General features: G+C 27.9%; 2 protein-coding genes across 3 annotated transcripts in view; both read right to left on the reverse strand.

Moving 5' to 3' along the window:
- Nucleotides 1-4274, reverse strand: part of LOC136796832 (tRNA (guanine-N(7)-)-methyltransferase B) — a 4682-nt gene extending 408 nt beyond the window's left edge. The window contains exons 1-4 of the mRNA XM_067051653.1: nt 4130-4274; nt 1907-2091; nt 683-796; nt 502-603 (exon numbers count right to left, since the gene is read on the reverse strand). Of these exons, the coding sequence (XP_066907754.1) occupies nt 502-603; nt 683-796; nt 1907-2091; nt 4130-4274 (546 nt within the window). The remainder of the gene's footprint in view (nt 1-501; nt 604-682; nt 797-1906; nt 2092-4129) is intronic.
- A 6287-nt stretch (nt 4275-10561) lies between these two features.
- Nucleotides 10562-21574, reverse strand: part of ksr (kinase suppressor of ras) — a 33749-nt gene continuing 22736 nt past the window's right edge. Inside the window, exons 15-17 of one of the 2 annotated variants that reach the window (XM_014415206.2) lie at nt 21168-21297; nt 18393-18512; nt 10562-13793 (exon numbers count right to left, since the gene is read on the reverse strand). In XM_014415206.2, coding sequence (XP_014270692.1) covers nt 13641-13793; nt 18393-18512; nt 21168-21297 — 403 coding nt within the window. In that variant the 3' untranslated portion in view covers nt 10562-13640. The remainder of the gene's footprint in view (nt 13794-18392; nt 18513-21167; nt 21298-21574) is intronic. The other variant, XM_014415208.3, reaches the window with a different exon arrangement.

The raw sequence follows: 21574 nt of genomic DNA on the forward strand, positions 1-21574 counted from the left end.
CCAATGTCAATTTGTTTTTTCAAATTTTGTGTTTTCTACACCAAAAGTCTTCAATTTTGTAAAATTTTAAAAGATAACCAAAATTAACCTCTATATCTCTAAAATATAACTTATTTTAGTTTGTTATTAGAAGTTGGTCTTTATGGTGGAATTAATGATACTAAATTGAAAACATCTGCTACAAAAAAAACATAAAATTTGAAAAATTGACATTGGCCCTTTTAAAACCAAGACACAGATTTAGAATACAAATTAATATGGATAGATATTAAAAGTTAAAAATATATTTTAAAAAGTTCTACAAGACGAAATGCAAATTCAAATCCAATTAATGCTTTAAATTCAGTAAACCTACTTAACACGTTTATTGAAACTCAACAAAGTTAATAAGCAAAGCTCATCAAGACAGTCTAGTATAAAGGTTATTATAATTATTATTTATATATTTTTTTAAAGAACTTTTGATTAAATTTTCTTATTACTAAAATATATAACTATTACCAGCTCGGAATCTGTTAATCTCATAAATAATGGATGTTCTGATAAATGTTTCACAATCCATTGATGCAAATCTTCAACATCAGTGACTGTATACACTACTGCCTGTAAGGAATCAATATTTAATAGCGTGTCAATATAATATTTAACTTATTAAATGTAATCTATAAATAAATATTTTTACCCCAATAGCTAGAACGTAAGCGTATTCAGCAAGTAGAGTAGGACTAATAATCCTCCATTTATGTTTTGATTTTTTAAAATGTGGATCAGGATACAAAAAAAACATCTTTTTAAGCTGAAACAAAAAAGAAATACTAAGGCTAAAGATAATTTAAAAAATGATGATCTAGGAAGCAGTAAAAATGAAAAGAAAAAAAAAAAAAAACAGGCAAAACTATTTAATGTATACTTACCAGGCAAAATAATATCTGCCTCTTATTTCTTTATGTATGAAGACCTTTATGTCATATGCTACATTACTCTAATATATTCGAAATTGTAATCATTGACCATAAACTATACAATTGCTTAAGTAATAGTTTCATTATTTAACACAAATTTCACTTGCCACCTTAGTTTGAGTGGAAATTAATCCTAGCTCGTTTCAGAACAGATATTTCTAAATTATTCACTGATAATCTGGCAAAACAGAAGCTAGCTGTGCATACCCCAACCAGTTTAATGTTAAACTCTTGTTTTTCATCATTCTACATTACTTTCTAATTTTTTTTTTTTAAATATTTATTTATTGCTATTTACAACTGTACATTATAATACATTTAGTAAATCTGATCTAAGTTAAATTGGAGTGTTACAGGCGTGTAGAGAAACTACCCATTGGTAGCACTCTAATTTCTAAAATTTAGAATGTTGTTTATTATATTTTATAAAATATTTAACTAACGGTATATAATAAGTCTTACAAATTCTTATTTCTGGAAATGTTTTTTCAATCTGGAAAACATATTTTTCCTCTAGACAAAATTAAATGTACTTTAAGAGGAAGATTTTTCAAAAAATCCACATTTAAGCCCTATCAGATTATTTCAATGAGGACAAAACCTATCTGATATATAAGTACATTTAACTTTACATGCCGAGTTTAATCAAAGTTGTTAGAGCTGTTTTTGAAGACATCCTACAAATGTGTAAATCAAGAACATAAAATGGCACTTTTCATAGATAAATTTAAAAAAAAAAGTTGTTTTAACATCCCAGGCACAAATTTGTTCCAAATAAGTAATTTCAGTTTCGTACAACTTTTGGATTTTGAGATAGGCTGTTCACATACAGACACACAGACCAATTAGCAACACTTGATTATTTAGACTCAGAGAACGTCAAAACGTATGCTATAGAATCTTGAATTAAAAATATTTTTTTAAAAATAAGTACACAACTTTACCTGTCCTTTGCAGAAATAATTAGGCATGTATTTCATAGCATTAGTTCTGATACAGGCTATATTTTGATATTTTCCAGGATGCTGGATTCTTAATGCTTCAATGCGATCTTTTACATAATCACACACTTTGATTCGTATTTCCATACCAATAGCAAGAGAATCGGGAAACATAGTTGACAGCTTAACTGCAACATTAAAAAGTAAAATGTATTTAATAATTTTTATTACCTATATGACAGTTTACTACATATTACATACCAATATCATACTAGTAAAAATAAATGAATGAAACATGAAATCCATTACTTAACTTTATAACACATTACTACCTTCCTCTTTTCCAGTACTAAATATATTCTAATCTTATAGAAAAAAAAGCTGAAAATCTGAATGAAAGGATGAAAATAAGATAAAATAAATAATTAAACTTAAACTATTAATTAATAACTAGAATATTTGATTACTTTTTATTGACAAAGTGGTAATAAGAAATAGAGTTAAGCTGAACCATACCAAATATGACAGTACAAAAAGTATGAGCAGCCTTTGTTTTTCAGTTAATTTAAGTAATAAAAAAGACAATGAGTTTAAAAACACTAAAATATTGATATTCGATTACTAATCAATTTACTGGTAAATGTAATCTATAAACGATTAATTATTTTTGATATGCAAAATGGATTTTAATTTTTCATCATTATATTTTGTAAAAATCAGATATTATATCATTTTCATTTACATTAGATCATCGTTTTTAGAAATGAATGATTCACTTTATCCTAGAATAACTGCTTATAACTCATTCCATATATTTTCTAGTAATAAAGTTATTGATTTATGTGCCGAATTTAAAATAATTAGGGATTCATTTCTGAAAGCAGCACACTAAGACCTTTTATTTTAAAAAGGTTTTCCCTATAAAGAACATAGCCTGAGTTCACATAACAGAGGTTTTAACCAAAAGTGATAACATTACAGGCAGGTTTGGTCATAATTTAAGATTTTGACAATTACAGGCAGTTTTGGTTATGATTGAGGATTTTGACCTTTTAACTGACTATTGTTTCCTAGGCACTGGAGTGAGCAGATTGTTAGTGACTGCATGTCAGTGACTTTCATCAACGTGAGCATGTGAGTGCATGTCAGTGACTTTCATCAAAAACTCAAAAAGGCATCACAACTTGGAACAGCATTATTCAATTAAGCTTCGTGAGAGCCTGAAGAAAAATGCGACAGACCTTTGATATGATTAAAGAGGCTTATAAAGAACCATAACATGTTCATTGGTTTTATGTGGGATAAATCGTTAAAAGATGGCTGGGTGGATGTTGAAGATGATAACTGTGCTGAGAGGCCTTCAACAAGCCAAGATGATGTAAATTTAGAGGTAGTGCGTGAACTTTTAAACACTAACGGTCGTCTTACTATCAGATTAATCGCCATTTGATTGAGTCTGCCCAGAGACCAAGGACGGTTAGTTTTTTCACCATGACAATGCATCCTCTTATATGTAACTCCCTGCCACAGAAGTTTTGTCCAAATCCAATACAGTTACACTGCCACAGCCACTCTTAAGCTATGATCTAGTAAATTTTATTTGTTTCCAGAATCAGGAAGTACCTAGGAGGAAAGAGATTTGACTTGATTCCAGTGGTTGAGGCAGCTTCGACAAGGTGACTTAAAGGTCTTCCGCTTCAAGATTTCCAGGAAGCTTATGAGCAATGGAAAAAATTCTGGTAGCTGTATGTTGCGTAGGAGGTTCTTACATAGATTTTTAGTTTGCAGTATGAAAATTTTCTTTATTTCTGGCAAAGAAAGATAGTTACATAGTCTGTTACTGTAGCCATAAGTCAAACTTTGGGTTTGGAGGCACTCTGGGGTCCGCCTAGCCTCATAAAGTGGGAACCCTAATTGGGAGGAAAATCTGGCAGACAATTGTGATTCAGACCAAATCACCTTCCACAACCATTGGTCTAGTAACTGCAACCCTAACTTGTAGCGGTACAGATTTATCTCTCTCTAAATGTATTTCCATACAAACACTTATATAAATTACAATTACAATAAAAATATAATGTGATATAATATAAAGTGATATGAGATACTATCATGACGTTTAATTCATAATAGGTGTATGTTTCGGTCTGGATCAATATTATAGATATACATACATAATATAATATGCATACATTATAGAAAATAAGATAGTATTTAAATATATACCTAGAAGTCCACCATAACCACAACCAACATCAAGAAACTCCACCTTTTTTTCAACACTATCCTTTCCATTTATTGGAAAATAATTTGGAAATAAACCTCTCCAGTCCACAACAGCTGGACTCCTGGGGCTAGAAGAACAGAACATAAGTAGTTGATTTATATATAATTTCACTTTCTTGGAATAGAATATATATATATATATATATGTACATTTAGTATATTTATTTCTAATCATTTTCATAAAATTCAATTTGCACAATAAGTAACATGTATATTAAAGTAAAAATAAAAAATTATACATAATAAACTTGAAAAAAGAACAGAAAATGCAAAACTCACTAAGAAATACTGTGATCAGCTATTGGATTTGTGTGAGCCCTTTGCCGATAATACTTTTTTTGAGGTAACATTTTCTTCTTATCCTCCCACTCAGATTCAAAGAAATATTTATGAACTGAATAAAATTTGATGTGTTGCACAGAAAGAACAGGTATTCAGTTTACTAATCACTCATATTTAATAAAATCTTATGGAAAATAAAATCTGCGTTACACCCCACATTTAATTTTTTTTTAATGAATTATTCAACAAATAACAAGGGAACGAGTGCATTGTACCTATATGTAAATGGTATACATAAATTCACTTTGAATTAAAGGAAAATAAAACAAACAATAAATGAAAGTGTGGAACTATTTGAAAATTCAAAGGTTATAGCTCATGCATTTGTGATTAAAAGGTTATGTGGTGTGCCATAGAGGTATATGTGTATTTTTTTTATTTCAACATGAGAATACAAGAATGGTTTCGATTTATCAAAAATGTTTGGTTTTTCAATATCTGTTAATAAATGTTCATTTGAAATTGAATAAAATGCAGTTTTTAGCTTTAAATTAATTCAAGATTCAATAAAAAATTGTCTGGTTTTTATGTTGTCAATTCAGTTTTATAGAAAAAAGTAACATCGTCAGGCGACTACTATTAATATGATATTATTACTAATGATTTCAGTTTCACACAATAATGCTGTTTCCTTACAAATTCTATAAAAACTATAATTAATATATTTTGATCATTCCCTGGTAATAGCGACTTTTGCCTGCAGAGCGAAGTAGACACAAAGAGAGGACTATAAAAAGGAATGTTGAAAATTTAAAAAAATAACAAGTAATAAAAGGCTTTCAAGAAAAATTGCTAGGGAGTTTAAGCTGTACCACTCTACCAATGAAAATAGAAAACAAGTCTGATAATATTCAGCAAATAATAACAGTGACTGCAGGTATTGTAAGGATAACTACAAAATCCCTAATGATTCTTGGTATGATACGGAATATGGTGCGACAATAAAGACTCAAAGCGATATGAAAATAAAATGATTGAATAGAGAGAAAAGGTGGAATTTGAGGAGAATCCTGACCCAATAAAATATGAAAAGAAAATTATCAGAAGAAAGAAGAGAAATAAAATTAACAAAAATGTAAAGAATACAGAACTCGCAAGATATAAAAACGTAACCAGAAAGTTTTATAAAGATGGAAATTAGCGGAAGAATAGCTTAAAGCAGAAGCATAATATGATTAGTGACAAATCTGATCTCAGTTGAAAAACTACAGGAAGAGTGGAAGAATCATTTCGAACTAATGAGCCCAGAACTACTTGGAAATACAGACGAAGTCTCGAAATAAATACGAAGAGCTTGTCCATATTTCCATGGCCCGGTTTTATAATAAAGTACAAACTAATACTATTAGTCTTGTCAATTTAAATTAATACAATCACACTGTCTTGTACAATAGTAACTTGTACTTTAGTACGTTTTAACTCCAGTAATATCACTAATAGTCCTCCCTATTATGAAAAAAATAAGTATTAGTGTAATTACCACGTTGTTTTTATACTTGTATTATAAACCAATACAATTTATTAGCTTTCATTATGAAACAAGGCCCAGACGGTATACAACCGTACTTCTAAAAGAAAGCAGTACTCTCTAAGCTGGTGAGATTCACATGTTTATTTCTCACATCTATAAATCTGAGAACTCTCAAATGAATGGCTGGAGGGTACGCATTTTCACAAATAATAAGAAGTGAGATGCCAGAGACAATGAAGACTATAGGAGGATAACCTTGTGACGTGAAGGGAGAGTCAGGTTATTACAAGATTCACGGATTTGAGACACTCACGACCTACATCAATCTCGAACCCAAGGAAAAAAACCAACGCATTATGGAGGGTTCAGGTCATGGACTGTTCTGAGAACTATCCACCTACAGCAGCAGAAGGATTTAGGAGGATTTCCAGAGCTTTAGAAAAGTACTCCTCTTCGTCTCCGCTGGTTCAAGCCAATCTGTACATATTTTTTGTTTCTAAATTTGCAAAAGGACTTCGCTAGTAATAATTCATTAAAATCTCCTATAGAAAATTCAATACGTTTGAACAGGTAGAAAGGTTTAAGTATTTAGGTTCTACCGTACCTAGAAAAAACGAAATTGATGAGGAAATAACAGCTAGGCTGAAGGCGGGAAATGCTTGTTATTTTTCAATTTCGAAACTACTTAGCTCGCGCCTTCTATCGAAAAACTTAAAAATTAGAATTTACAAAACTAATATCCTTCCTACTGTTCTTTATGGATGAGAGACGTGGCCTCTTACACCAAGGGATGAACAGCGCCTAAGGTTTTCGAAAATATGATACGCAAAATATTCGGACCGTAAAAGGATGGATTAACGGGAGAATTTAGAAGATTACATAACGCTGAATTAAGGGACCTACACCCGGTAAATATAATTCAAGTTTTATAGCATTACGGCGTTTAAAATGTTGGTCAGGTGTAGGGCTTAGTTACGAACGGATCCCTAAAATGTTAATAAACGCTGAACCGACGGGTAAACGTCCGAGGGGTAGACCGAAAGGTAAATGGGAAGATTGCATTAAAATTGATTTGGAAGAATTTGGTTTGGAGGGGGATCACTGGAAGCATGTATGCAGAGAGCATTTAGTGTAGTGGCATTGGCATGGAACTTTCGGGTTCATTATTATTGTAGAAAATTCAATGACGTTTTTCCTTTCACGAGGATTTTTAATAAAGTAGTAAGGTAAAAACATTGCTTGATAAAAGTTTTTTCCCCTGAAATAAATCTTGTATTTATTGTCTTTATGTTTAATCATGAATATCATCAAAATTATTTGAGTAACATTCCATATAAATTCCTTTTGGTTTGAAAGGAAATAATTGTCTTTTAAGGATATATTTCTGATTGATCCTTCAAAAAAACAACATGTTAGTTATATATTGCTGTTTTGGCATAGTGTCACAAATGAAAAAAAAATAGTTTTTTTTTTTAATTAGAAGTGATAGTAGACTGAAACTAGTTTCTTTATGGGGGTTAATTCTATTAATGGACTGAAATCCAGCAGTTTTGTTACAAAGTAACTACTTAATTCCAATCTATGATTACATAAAATACAAAAAACATTTGTTTGTCAGATGTACCATATTAAAGCAAAGCAGTGATGTCTAATACTACTAATAGCTTTTTTTCTCAGATTAAACATCTTTGTATACTTTAACCTGAGAGAGGTGTAGGCCTTGAGCATTTTTCTCATATTGGGAAATAAAGGTTTATCTTTTCCTGGTATTTCATTTCTTTTGTGTGCCTTCTGTTAACCCTTTGATGTTGTTATTTTCACTAGTTTATTTTACTCCATCTTTTACATCTCCACCTATGCTTAATTTAGTTTTGCTCTGGCCTACTAGTACCAGTAAGATCTCTCTTTTACATTTCTCTCACCAGTACACTCCTAACATGACATATTTTTTTTCTCATTTGAGAAGTTTGCTCACCTGGACACCTCCTGAGTTTCTTATTTTAAATCATGAGCTCCGGCAAGACCTTAGATCTTTTTACAAAATCTGGATTCTTCATTCCCTAATGAAAGAGTTACAATTTAATTTATAATTGCATTGAAAGGAATTATAAAGATTTTTGTCATCATCACATCCAACTATATATAAAAAATAGGACAATTTGTCTACCACGAGATAAATGCTTAAAGGACACCTCTTAGGGGACAAAATAGTAGGACGCTCCAGTGGGGTTAAAGGTTTATTGAGTTTTTAAAAATTATCTGGATTTTGATCCAGAAAACTATGGACTACTACGGAGATAAAATAAAAAAAAAAAAATGTTCATCATTAACAGTCCTTCTGAAATAATTTGTATTATTGATAGGCATCTGCATATTAAAGTTATTATTGAACGTAACTCTGCTTACTTAAAGAAAGATGATAAATTAATCTCAAAAAAGACAAATATTTCTTCAAACCCAAACTTTTCCCCATCCTTGAAGTTCTTCAGGATATATTCAGCATGGGAGTGATTTGATGATTTAGGTGAATGAGGGGAGCTAAAAAAAAAACCTAGTAGAGTTAAGATTTGAAAAACACTTTCTTAGTCGTCAATAACTTGTTATTTTTTAATTTAAAAGAAAAAAAAATTCAATAAACATTGTATTTACACAAATAAATAATTTATACATGACTTATAAATTCTTAAATAGTAGCTTATAAAGAAGGCAAATGATATAGTATATATACTTAAATATATACATATATGTGATTAAGTACATGAATTACACCTGTAGTGTGTAATTTTGCAATAAAATTATATTGATTCCAATACTTTAGTGACTTATTCTTTTTAACATAATTTGTTTATAACAATATACAGCAAATTACAAAAATTGGCACACCAACAGTCAACAATACACAGGAGATGATTGATTGTGAAAGATAGTAAATTACATTATTCTATAATGTTCATAAATACACAATATGAAACTTTTGTAACAACCTAAAGAAAAATCAATAAAAATATGAAGTAATAATGTATCAGAAGCAAGCAATATTCAAATATATTTAGTATTTAACTATATTTATATAATTAGTAGGTAACTAGAGAAAATATGAACTTCAGTCATTTGATTTTTATTTCTAGAACGTGTAATTTTATGTAGTTTAAAAAATATATACATAAATAATAAGAAATTAATTTCATTACAAACTGAATGCATAAAGCCCTTGAAAATTTCTCTTTGGACAGTTTAAAAACATCATTCATAAGAAAATGAAATTGATGAAAGTATAAATACTAAAAATGCTAATACATAATAATTGTCTTTGGCTTAAGATTATTAAAATATATAAATATATATGTATATATATAAGAAAGAAAATGTCTTCCGAAAAAGATTTACAGTATTTTTTTTTTTATTATTATTAATTACTTGGTGATGTGATAATAACATAAATAGAACAAATTTAATAGCCAAATATTTACTTTAAAATTGAAGTAAGGGCATAAACGACACCAAAAGTTTATATTTACCTTATCATAACATGTACAAGAAACTAAAACAAAACCAAAATTTCTCTGAAGATAAATAAATTCAATTCTAACTTTAACGGAATGTGTAGTAAATTATAAACTACTTTGTTATTATATTATGTAAGTATATAATAAACAAACACACTCATAAATGATATTTATTAGTGTGCTCAATTAAAAACTGTGTATACTAAGGTAAATTTATGCAATAAAAATAAAAATGTGATATATTAATATATAATCATGTATCACAGAAAATACAACAATATACGCTAAACACAACTTGATAAAATGTGAGAGAATGTACAGACATTCATTTGCTTAAATTACCAAACTTACGATGATGGTAATTGGTATCATGAATATTTCAAAATTTAGTCATTTATATTTCTTTAAATCACAGGATTAATATATATTTATAATTGTATATAGATTAGTATCAAACTCGCTACATCATCAAAATTAGCATTAAGTGTAAAACTACTGATATTCACAATCAAATATTACAAAACTGAGATATATCAGGTGAAAGGCAGAGATAAAGCAAGAGTTGGAAATGCATCTGCAGCTTTCGATAGTGTTTAGTACATTCAAAACACACATTATAAAAATACTCACTAAAGCAATCAATAAAACTGCTATATTCAAAAAGTAATGGAATGACTAGGCAACTTTTAAAATTGATTTCTTGACTAATATTAAAACAATCACTTAATATAACCAAAGTACGATAAAATTAAATAATAAATATTATTCAATAAATATAACAAATATATTCAGTAACAGAATACATAGTGATAAATATACATTTTTTAAAAATTATAATTTATCTTTTAAGAGAATGGGCAAGAAAAAATGTAATAAAAAAGAATTTGATTGAAGATAAAAGTAATAGAATTCTGTCAACTATGATACAAGCCCTTTAAAAAAATAAATGTATATGTTAAACCCTTTATTTTATCAGTCAATAACACATATTTTTCTAAAATAAGTGTTATTGACTATATAATTAGCATATACAAATGAATAATATACTAATTTATCAGTCAATAACACATACATTTCTGTTTCATTCAATTCCAAGATTTTAATTTGAAGACCCTAAGAGTAATAATAAATTAACCAAAATATATTCATCGTTCATTAGAGTTAAAATGAAAATGAATTATTTTCAAAATAATCAAGAGAATGTCAGTGAGATAATAAACTGACTAATAACACAAAGCATTGTAAGTAAAACAATATGCCATTTTCGTAAACAGAAAATAATCGTTTTACTAGATCAATAAATGCTAATAAAAATAGGAGATGACACACTGTAAGTTTCTTTTAATATAATTAGCTAATCCATTTTTCTTTCAATTCCAAAATTATTGCTCACTAAATAGTACTTGTATTAAATAATAAATATTTAGAGAATTTTTAGAAGAATTCACTAAATATTTAGTAAAGAATAAAGGCGAGATTAAAAACTTCAGCTATAAGATTTGTAAGTGACAACATTTACTTGCATAAGGATAAAACAAGTTTTGTTCTTGTTAGTAGTTTTTCACATCTACATGCAATCTGAACAGGGTATGTTATTTCAAGTTTGGAGGATTATTCGATAGAACTGCCACAAAATAAAATCTATCTATCAAAGGCCAGAATCAAAGAGATATCAGCTTTTGATTCAATCCTATTACAGGAATACTTAAATAAGCTAATCTGACACAAGCTCACACCAATTTTTATAAATAAACTACTTGAAAAAATTAAATCAATTTTTAATTTATTTCTTTGTTTACTTAATCAATTAGCACCTGAATCAAAAAAAGAAAAAGAATCCTGATGAATCAATATTATAAATTGTTATGAATTGCTGAATCTGATATCACAAAAAAAAAAAAACTAAAGTAAAGTACATTTCATGTATTATATATGTATGAAGTACTAATTATATTTTAATGAAGGCTACGGAAAAAACCCCACAAATATTAGCAAATGAAATTTTTCAAAAAAAAAAAAGTTGCGACGAAACCAAACTTAACTGAATTGGTCAATTTAAATCACAAGATATTTGAGGTGTAATGGGTTGAAACGAGAAAAATAATTTTTAACATTATAAAATTAATAAAAATAAAAAGTTTTAAATTCATCAATAAAAAAAATTTTCAAAAGCTGAGTAATACATAAAAAATATTAATTCCATAATATGATTCTATTCCTTGTCTTTAAAAGTTTTTACTTAATTTTTTCAATACTTCACATTTGTAGAAGACAAATCAAACATATAGAATAGAGCTTATAAAAACAAAGCCAGTCTAATACAATAATTATCTTTGCCTCCTCCTGATGAAATTAGATTATAAGAACAGCAAAAGGGGCATGTTATTGAGTTAAGTTTCCATGTATTTACAACAAAATACTTCAATGAATCTTTTTCCTTACAATATTATTTCTTCAGTTGTTAGTGGTTATATCAGTTATAAATTTTAAAAAGCAAAACAAGAGTTATAGTTCTGTATGGTAAGGAAACCAGCATGCAATTATGCTGGAAGTGAAAACTAAAGTAGAAGGACTGCCTGTACTAAGAAAATTGGTTGTTAAGGAATGAATCAATTTAAGCTGATAAAAATGGATATTCACCAAAGCTCTAGACTTGGTATTTACCAAAAAGATAAGGAAGTGAATAATGTTTTAGCAGATTCTCATGCAAAATGATAATGAAAAAAAAAACTATTGCATTAGTTATTCTTAGTTTTCATATTTGTATCTTGAATTTATAAACAGAATATTTACTTTTTGTTTGTCAATTGTTAATAAGAAAGATATATAAATATCATTCAATTTATTTATATAGCAACAGTAATTTAACATTAAAAAAATTGCAGAACTAAGAATGTAAAATGAATTTAAATAATAAATTTTAGTTTATTTTTGACCAACCATTTGCATTATCCTCCATTTATACTTCATTCATGATGTTAGGCTTCTAAATTTTATATTTCAATTTCAAACATGGCTTTAAAAAGTAACAGTACATACTAGTGAAAGTTTAGAGATGAGTATGATAGTGAAAAATAAATGTCCACTGTTAACAACAGATATTTAAAAATCGAATGCAATAATAAAAAGGGCTTGTATAACAAACCAGGGCCGTAGCTAGGCAGTGGTGAGATGTGCGTCCACCAAGGGTGGAGATATTAACAGAGCACAAAATGAACCATAAAAAATAAAAATAACTCCTCCTTGAAAATTAACACTTTGTTCATTTTCAAATTGAAATTTTTCTTTTCTTTGATAATAACAGTACTTTCATACAAAAACGATGAATTAATTTACAGAAATAATAAAAAATTGATCAGACCCTTGGGTATTGATTTTTCAAACCTGCCAAGGGTGCAGAAGGGCCTTGCTACGGCTCTGCAATAACATACCATATATAGTAGCTTCAGTTATTTTAATAAATGTTTCAAAAATACTCATTTATCCTTATACTTACAAATTCAAATGCATCAAAGCCTATACAATTCAAGGTAACTATATTGAATATGGTTAAGTAAGTTAATACATGAAAATTGCAAAATGTATTTTTTTTCTGATTTTTTTTTTTTTAAATATAAATTAAGTTATACATATACATGTATGTATATGTACACAAAAACCCACACACACACACAGACATACACTCAGACACACAAACATGACATAAATACCATTAAAATAGTTGTTCTAAATAATTACAGAGAAATAAAACATAGAAACCAAAAAGATAATTATATATACAAATTTTAAATACATAAATTGCTCTGAGCCTAATGTTTATATAAATACTTAATTATGCATTTTTAAAATATTTATTGAAAGAAATATATAATCACAATAATGAACTTGGTTCATGGCTAAATATTAAAAATAAATAAAAAAAGATTTAAGTGTACTAATATCATTAAAATAAAATTTATTTAATGTCGGATAATAACACTACTGTAGCTTACAATACTACAATATAAAACGTTTCTTTCATGTTTGCAACAAAACACAAAAAATGGTTTACTCGTAATCAATTTTAAGGCTAGTTATTTTTGAAAGACAGATCAAACAAGAGACTCAGAATCGAATTTAAAACACTTAAGCCTTAGAAAACTGACTCTGCTGAACGAGAAAGGTGGATAGGATGAGATGGACTTCGTGCTAATCGTTTCTTAGGTAATTTCTCTAAAGTGCGATGAAGGCAAACAAAATCAGGTCGATCAGTTGCCTTATAAGCCCAGCACATCATGAGGATATCCTAAAAACCACAACAGCTGTATTCGTAATCATCACTTCATTAAAATAAAGTATAAACTAATGACAATAAAAAGAATATTGTAAAATAAAATTAATGAATTTCTACTTAATTTAAAGGTTAAAATGAACACAAATTGCATCTAAGTTTTGACATCTAGCTTCAAAAATTTAAATGTCAAATTTTTTGTTCATACATGACTTCAATATATAGATTTTTACCTAAAAGTGCAATCAATAACTGAAGGAGACCTACAACATTTACTATCATTAATTACCACCATTGATGAATAATTAGAAAAACATTGAATTTTCGGAAAAATATATTATTTTACCACATATTAAAGAACAAAACAATTTAATGGCTCATAATTCAATTAATTAATAAGATATCAATGAAAAAACAATAAAATATATAATGAATTAAGTTTTCCAGTCTACATGAAATTTCAAATGCCATAAACAATACAATTAAGGCCCATACTTTACTTGATTAATATATTTAACAAGTATAATAACAAAGCACTAAACTGTTAACTATAGACAGTAGGATTGGATTCGTTTTTGGTTAATAAAAAAAAAATCTATAAACTTTAGAAAATCTTTTTAATCGATAAACATTAGAAAGAATTAAAGTTCAAATAAAATTAATATAAACAAAACAACAACGAAAATAATCTTTTTCAGCACAATCATGATAACATAGATGAGATGTGGCAGTTCATTGTCAAGGTATATGTATATGTGTTAAAGCCCATGACAGGTACTATCAACTACAACAAACTGATAGTACATGAGTATTGCCATGACAGCAAATGCCATGGTTGTAACCATCAAGGTACCTGTTACAGTGGGAAAAGTATTTTTTATAAAGTGTAATTTATCAGATAATAATATGATAAATGAATCTTTAAAGTGCCTAACTAGTTCTGGGTTTCAATGAACCAATTCTTAACATGAACCACTTCTTTCCAATGTTGCCCAAACACTGAATTAATAAATTTTTCCATATTGCAATTATGATCTTTAGTAAATGATTATCTAATACTCACAATCAGTAAGTAATTATTCAAAAAAATAATTTTACCAACCAAAAAATCAATATCAAAGACTTCATACAGGAATCAATGACTTTTTAAATAGATCAGATACATAGCTGAATATTTTATATTTGAATAGGTCATAATTTAAATATTTTCTTACCTAGATAATATATTTTCATATTTAACAGCTTATTAATTGATTCTTAAAAGTTATTAAATGGTATGTAGTTTCTAAAAATGGATTTTTTATTATAACTAAATGAGAGACTATTTAAAACGTGTGTATATAATTTCCAGTAACCTGATCAAATAGAAAAAATCAGATATCGATAGTATAAAAAACAAATCTAAGCTAATGTAATTGCAGATATCAAGAAGAAGATTTCGACACAGTCGCCAATTATATATACGACTAATGGTATTATGGAAATTATGCATGTTTATTAAGAATGTGGTGGGAGTGTGAAAAAATAAAACAAATTAAAGTTATCTCTGTGGTTTATTTCAAGAAAAAAATGTATTTTCAACAAAATACAAAAAAAAAAAATAAATTATCTGTAACTACATAAATTAAAAAAAAAAATCTTAGGACTTTTACAGAAAATAAAATAAATTAATTCTATAATTTATAATTTTAAAACATTTTAATGAGAAAGTATCATTCTATGATATTTATTTATAATGTCAACTCTTTTTTATCAAATATCAATATATCAATTCAATCCTGGTCAAAATTGGCTGATCAATTCAGTCCTAATTAAGGTATCAATAGATATTCAACACATTCATTAGCTTTCAGAAACATTCGACATTCCATCTAATGTCGGCAGCTAACATGATATGGTCAGAGATGGGCAAAAATTAGCTATAGCTAAGACTAACAGCTAAAGTTGCCATGAATATGACCCTTATTCATTAATGAACCATTGATAAATAAATATCGCATCCATTGTAATTTTAGCTATTAGTTTCATAGTTGCCAAACTCTGGATATGGTGTGATAATGAGAATTTGAAGTTTAAGTGCTTACATACCCTAGTTAGATGGACATATATTAAAAAACAATAGTTCACTTCAAAAGGCCTGTGATAGGGAGGTAAACTGTGAAATTATAAAAAAAAAAAAAATTAGTATTTCAAAAGAATGACAGCGGTGTGGTAATGAGAATCATAAATAAAAGCACCTGCAAATTACCATTTCATCATGAAAGGTGTACAGTGACAGCAGAGGGCAAAAAACGTTTCTTCTGAACTAAACAGTTTTTCACATGTTCAGTTATCACTTTGGTTTCATGAAATTCTCTTCTGGAGATTCAAAAATAGAAAATCTTGATAGATACGCAGTAATGAGAAATTTTTCAGTAACAAACTTTCGAATAAGTTATTGTTAAAATAATTATGAATTCACCTCTGATAGCAGCTTACAATGACCTTTCATGTTTAATGATATTTTCCTGGACAAAGAAAATATCCTGAGTTCACAGAGGAGAATATTTAACTGAAACTGATGTAGTAACAGGCGGCTTCAATGATAACAGAGGGTCACGAGACCACTAAAAAGAAATATGATTGAAGGAAATGATTTTTTTTTTTTAATGAATATTGTAAACAGAGATATGAGAATAACATAATACAAACAAAAAATTTTCTGTAAGACATATCCTGTATGATGAAATACTCCAGTATCGCTTTAATTGACTTTTTTTTTTTAGAATTATTCATATATCTTAAATGCTTTTTAAACATTGCTTATGAAGCTGATACCTAAACCATTTGAGAACTCACTGATGTGGCAGGTGACTCAAAGCGTATATACCACAACCATTTCGGTACTAATGAAGTACATTTCCTCAGGAATAAGTTCAAGTATTTTAAAAAGTGATGGAGGATTTTTAAAGAAGAATAATTGCTCAACGTATTTTAATGGATTTTTTTTTGTAATTGCCGTCCATTTAATTACTACTGCCCTTAAATTCTCAACTTTCGGAAAAATGACGGGAAAAAAATTGATTTTACAAATAATTCTGAATAACGAACACGTGAAACATAGCTAAAAAAAGAGGTTTATTAAGATAAAATTGTTCAACAGTCCTTAACATTTGTGAATCAATATAAAAACTGAGTATTTCGATAAAACATTACCATCTAGTTAATTATTAAGAACAATACTACCAAATTTTATATTTTACAAGTATTTGAAAACTTTCAATCATATTATATAATGAAGCCAATAGTATAACTTGTAAATACAACACTGAATTAAACAGATTTTAAAAAGAAATGACATTACAAACATAAATGTGAAGGAAATTTTAGTCAGTAGCATCAATAGCTTTTGAATTTTAAAATATGATCGAAGAATATTGTAAATATATAATTAAAGAGATATGAATTTGGTTCAATCAGATAGAGCTTGCTCACAAAGGCCAGGGTGGAAAACAAATGAAATAATCAATATGTGATGTGATGAGACGCTTCTTAAATGTCCAACACACTGCCAACAGAATAATCAACATAATAATAATATACTATATGTATGTCGCACATGACTAATTTCTCAGAACCTTTATTGGGGTCCTTGTAAATAGTATCCCAGTGCTCAACTGGTTGAGTGGACACCCCTCATCAAAAAACTAAAATCTGAGCCTAATGAAAACAACTAAACTTATATCTTCATGGTAACTAATGTAGGTTCATATTATGCACATGCTTTCCTAACTTGTTAGCTTTGTTTTAACTTGATATGTACATATTTTTTAAAACACATATTTCCTGTTTAACGAGTGTATTCAAATATAAAATATTACAATCCTTAATGTCAACAATTTTTTTCTATTAATTTGTTTTACAACTATTTGTATGACAAAATATTAAAAATTACAAAAGCATGAATGATACCGTATTTCATGACCATTTTAAGATTTTTCCACATTGAATCTTACATTAATAAATTTTTTAAAAAAAGTTACAATATAACTCATGCAAAAAAAAAAAAATTATAATAATAAATATTATTAATCAATTAAAATTGTTGAATCTACATATTATCTTGGTAAGAAGTTAAGAAATAACTGCAAAACAAAATACAGTTTAATTACATAAACATCAAGCTAAACTGCTGTTCACGATAAGGTAGAAAAACAAACAGTACATTTAATAACTATAAAAAGTAGGCATGTTCATAAATCAATTGTTTTCTAAACTGTATTTACTTATCAATTCCAGTAAATCTGACATTTAATAAAAAATAAAAACAATAAATATTTTCCAATATTTTTAAAGGTAGAAAAAGCTGTGCAGAAAATAAAAATAAAAAACAGGATGACAATAAAGGGAGAAGAAAAACAATAAATGTAAGAAATAATGATAAATACATTCTAAAATCAAATGAAATAAACAAGGCAATTATTATTACAGAAATTTGTATAAATAAATCGACAAACATCCTTCAACACAGAACGAACATAAAGAAAATCAATAAAGTAAAATAAAAAAAGCAAGGTAGTGCCAACATCAACTAATGATTTCTAATGCAAACTGCATTTACATTCGCTCATTTACCTTAAGTTTTCTATATGGATGGACATCCTTTGGATTTTGACCTTGTTTATCTCGTCTTAAGTCACGCACATCTTCATGGAATGGAGATGCCTCAAGCATAGGGATGTCATTTGCGCTTACCTGTAGAATGTAATTATTCACAAATGGACCGAACAGCAGTAGCTATGTTCGGTTACAAAGGGTAACTGGTATATTAAATTTCACAACATTGACAAGTGTTTGTTATGTCTCTATAATTTTGTTAAAAATAGACAAACAAAATAAATTTTGCTGCAATGGGACCAAACACATAAAACCATTTTCATATTTTGTGGATTCGATTATCAATAAATCTATATATAAACAAAATCCTCACAATGAAATAAAAAAGTTATTAAGTCATTACACTTATTCAAGCACTACTCTAGGCGAGATAATGAAGACAGCTGATACAACATAGAAAGTAAAGTTGGTATAAAGAAATTGATGAACACACCTAAATTTTGTGGATTGTATGAACTAATCTAATGAAACAGATGCGACATGAATAAGAAATACTATACAAAGATTTATTGTTTCTCATAATTAGGCAGAATATATCCGAAAGAGATATTTTTATATTGTACTATATTAATTGTAAAATTATCTGTTTTGTTTATTAAAGACATAAAATTGCAAGGATAGCCAGAAGTTAAGTAAGTATACAGAGGAAAATATTAAAATAAGTTATAATGACCATGGTCTAAAGGGGAAGACTATATAAAGAACAATATACCTAAACTAGAATAAGATGCAGCATGAATGAACCTCTTAGTCCAGAAGCCAGGATCAAAAAGGGTACTCGTTTTAGGAAAAGGTTTAAATGTGCATTATGTATAATGTACATTATTTTAACTAAAATGAGTATAAATATAAGAAGATGGTCAGGGTTGCGGTCGAAAATGGAACAAATAGTTTATAACTATTTTAATGTCCTAACTATTTGTTCCATCTTCGACCCCAACCCTGACCATCTTCTTATATTTAAATTTTTATGGTCAACTATATATACATATATAAAATGAGTATAGTCTGCCATTTTAAAGCAATTGCTGTCAAAGACAAAGGTAAATACTTTTGACAAATTAAATTATTTTCTAAAAAAAAATCAGATTATTTTCTGTTAGAAAAAGATTCGATTTTTACCGAAGCATATACAACAGGTGCAATAAAGTGAACTGCAGATATTTTACTATGACAGGGGTAGACTTCTGAACTTATTAAATTTCTGGAGGAGTGCACCAGCAATAGATCAATACCAACTTTTCAAAGTCGTTTATTGCACCAGTTATATAGCAAAAAATTGAATAATTTTCGAATAGAAATTAATGCAAAATTTTTTTTTTCAGAAAATTATAAAATTTTTCAAAAATAATTTGCTGCAGTTTTTGAAAGTAACAGCTTTGAAATGGCAGAGAAGCCTCCTTTAACTTAGAATAATATATAAATTCCTGGCTCTAGGACTGTTTAGGGAATGTGCTAACAATCTGGTGGTATCACATGAAACATTAGTCCGAGGTAATATTAATAAACGATGAGAAATTACAATAATAATCTGCCGATTAGTGAATTAGTTATAAACTAATAATTAGAAATAAGAGAACTTTAATTTCTAAGTATAAGTATGGGCCAATTATCCTATGCTATAATGATTATTATCTATTTGAAATGACCTGTACAAAACCTACAAAGCTAAAAAAACAATCTTGCGTATACTGCGACTGAATACAATAAGCGACTCAATATATCTTTTAAAGGCATTGTTTAGAACTGATGATGTAATACAAAAAGCCTAGTAGGAATACAGAACCTGAAGTTTTATGAAGAAGAAATTAAAATGTTAATTAGCTATGTATTAAGGTGATCAGGTGAAAAAACTTCCTTTACACTCTTTATTTATGTATGTATGTATGTATTTAACACTCTTTATTTAACTTCACAACATTCTCCATCTTCTGGTATTGTATCATTCAAATTTTAACATTCATCAGAACAATCATACAAGAATCGTACAGAGGTCGAAATTTGGATATTACTTGATTTTTGATATTTATTTATACAATTGAAATAAGAAATAAAAAATTTAGTTTGTTTAAATTTAACTTGAAAAAAAAATTCAGTCATTTGAAATTGAAAATATAAGCATTATAAAATACAATTTAGCATATAACAGGAAAATAAAAGAGAAACAATCAAACAAAAGAGTTCTGGCTTTTGGTGACAATAATAATAAAGAATAATTTAATCTACTTTAAGCTGTATCTTCAGCCATTTTTTGTCCATTTATATAAAAAAATTGCAATAGAATTTCAGTCTACTTAAATTAATGAGCAGATGGATCTGATCAATTTATTTCCAAAAATAAAAGAAAATTTGTACTTGCTGGTTTGCTTCATTACAATCAGTCGATATTATTACAGATCAGAACCTTAATAAATGTATTTAACACTATTCACTGCAATACTATACAAAAGATAGATGCTGCTTCTTCAATTTTATTACAGGGTAAATATAATTGACCCGTAATTCATCTTGCTTCTGTCAAATATTCAAGGTATAATAAGTATTTCGTTTGTGTGATTTTGCTTGCCTTGACAGCAACATGTGTAAAATGTTATTGAGTTCAACTCTAATCCATAGTAGTATTAACTTTTCAGATGAGATACCTATTCCTTCTTACTATATACATAGGCTAAGAACCACAAATAACGAGGCTGCCAATTAATACAAAAATTAATGATATCTTTATATAAATACCTTCACATCCCTCGAAGCTTGTAAATTGGCTAATGTTTGCTTCATTCCTTTTCCGACTTGCCATATAATAGCCTCAGGTGGTTGACCTTTAAATGGCCATTCTCCACAAAGAAGTTCATACCATACAGTTCTAAAATGATATTAAAAAAATTTAATACTAAATAAGTTAGTGAAAATATGAAAAAAATACAAACAAAAACTTCATCATAGATAAAATTAAATTGTTTAACATGAAAGAAGCAATATAATTTCGACTTGTAGACAATTGATTAATTATAAGCTTATAGGTTAGAACAGAGCTGAATGAAAGAAAGAGATAAAAAATAAGACAAAAATTTAATACTACTCTATTATTTCAATATAATGTAATATTGAAATAAAAATCAACATATGAATAAAATAAGTAA

The sequence above is a fragment of the Halyomorpha halys genome, unplaced genomic scaffold (genome assembly GCF_000696795.3).
Source record: "Halyomorpha halys isolate HHAL.00 unplaced genomic scaffold, Hhal_1.1 Scaffold94.1, whole genome shotgun sequence".
Lineage (NCBI taxonomy): Eukaryota > Metazoa > Arthropoda > Insecta > Hemiptera > Pentatomidae > Halyomorpha > Halyomorpha halys.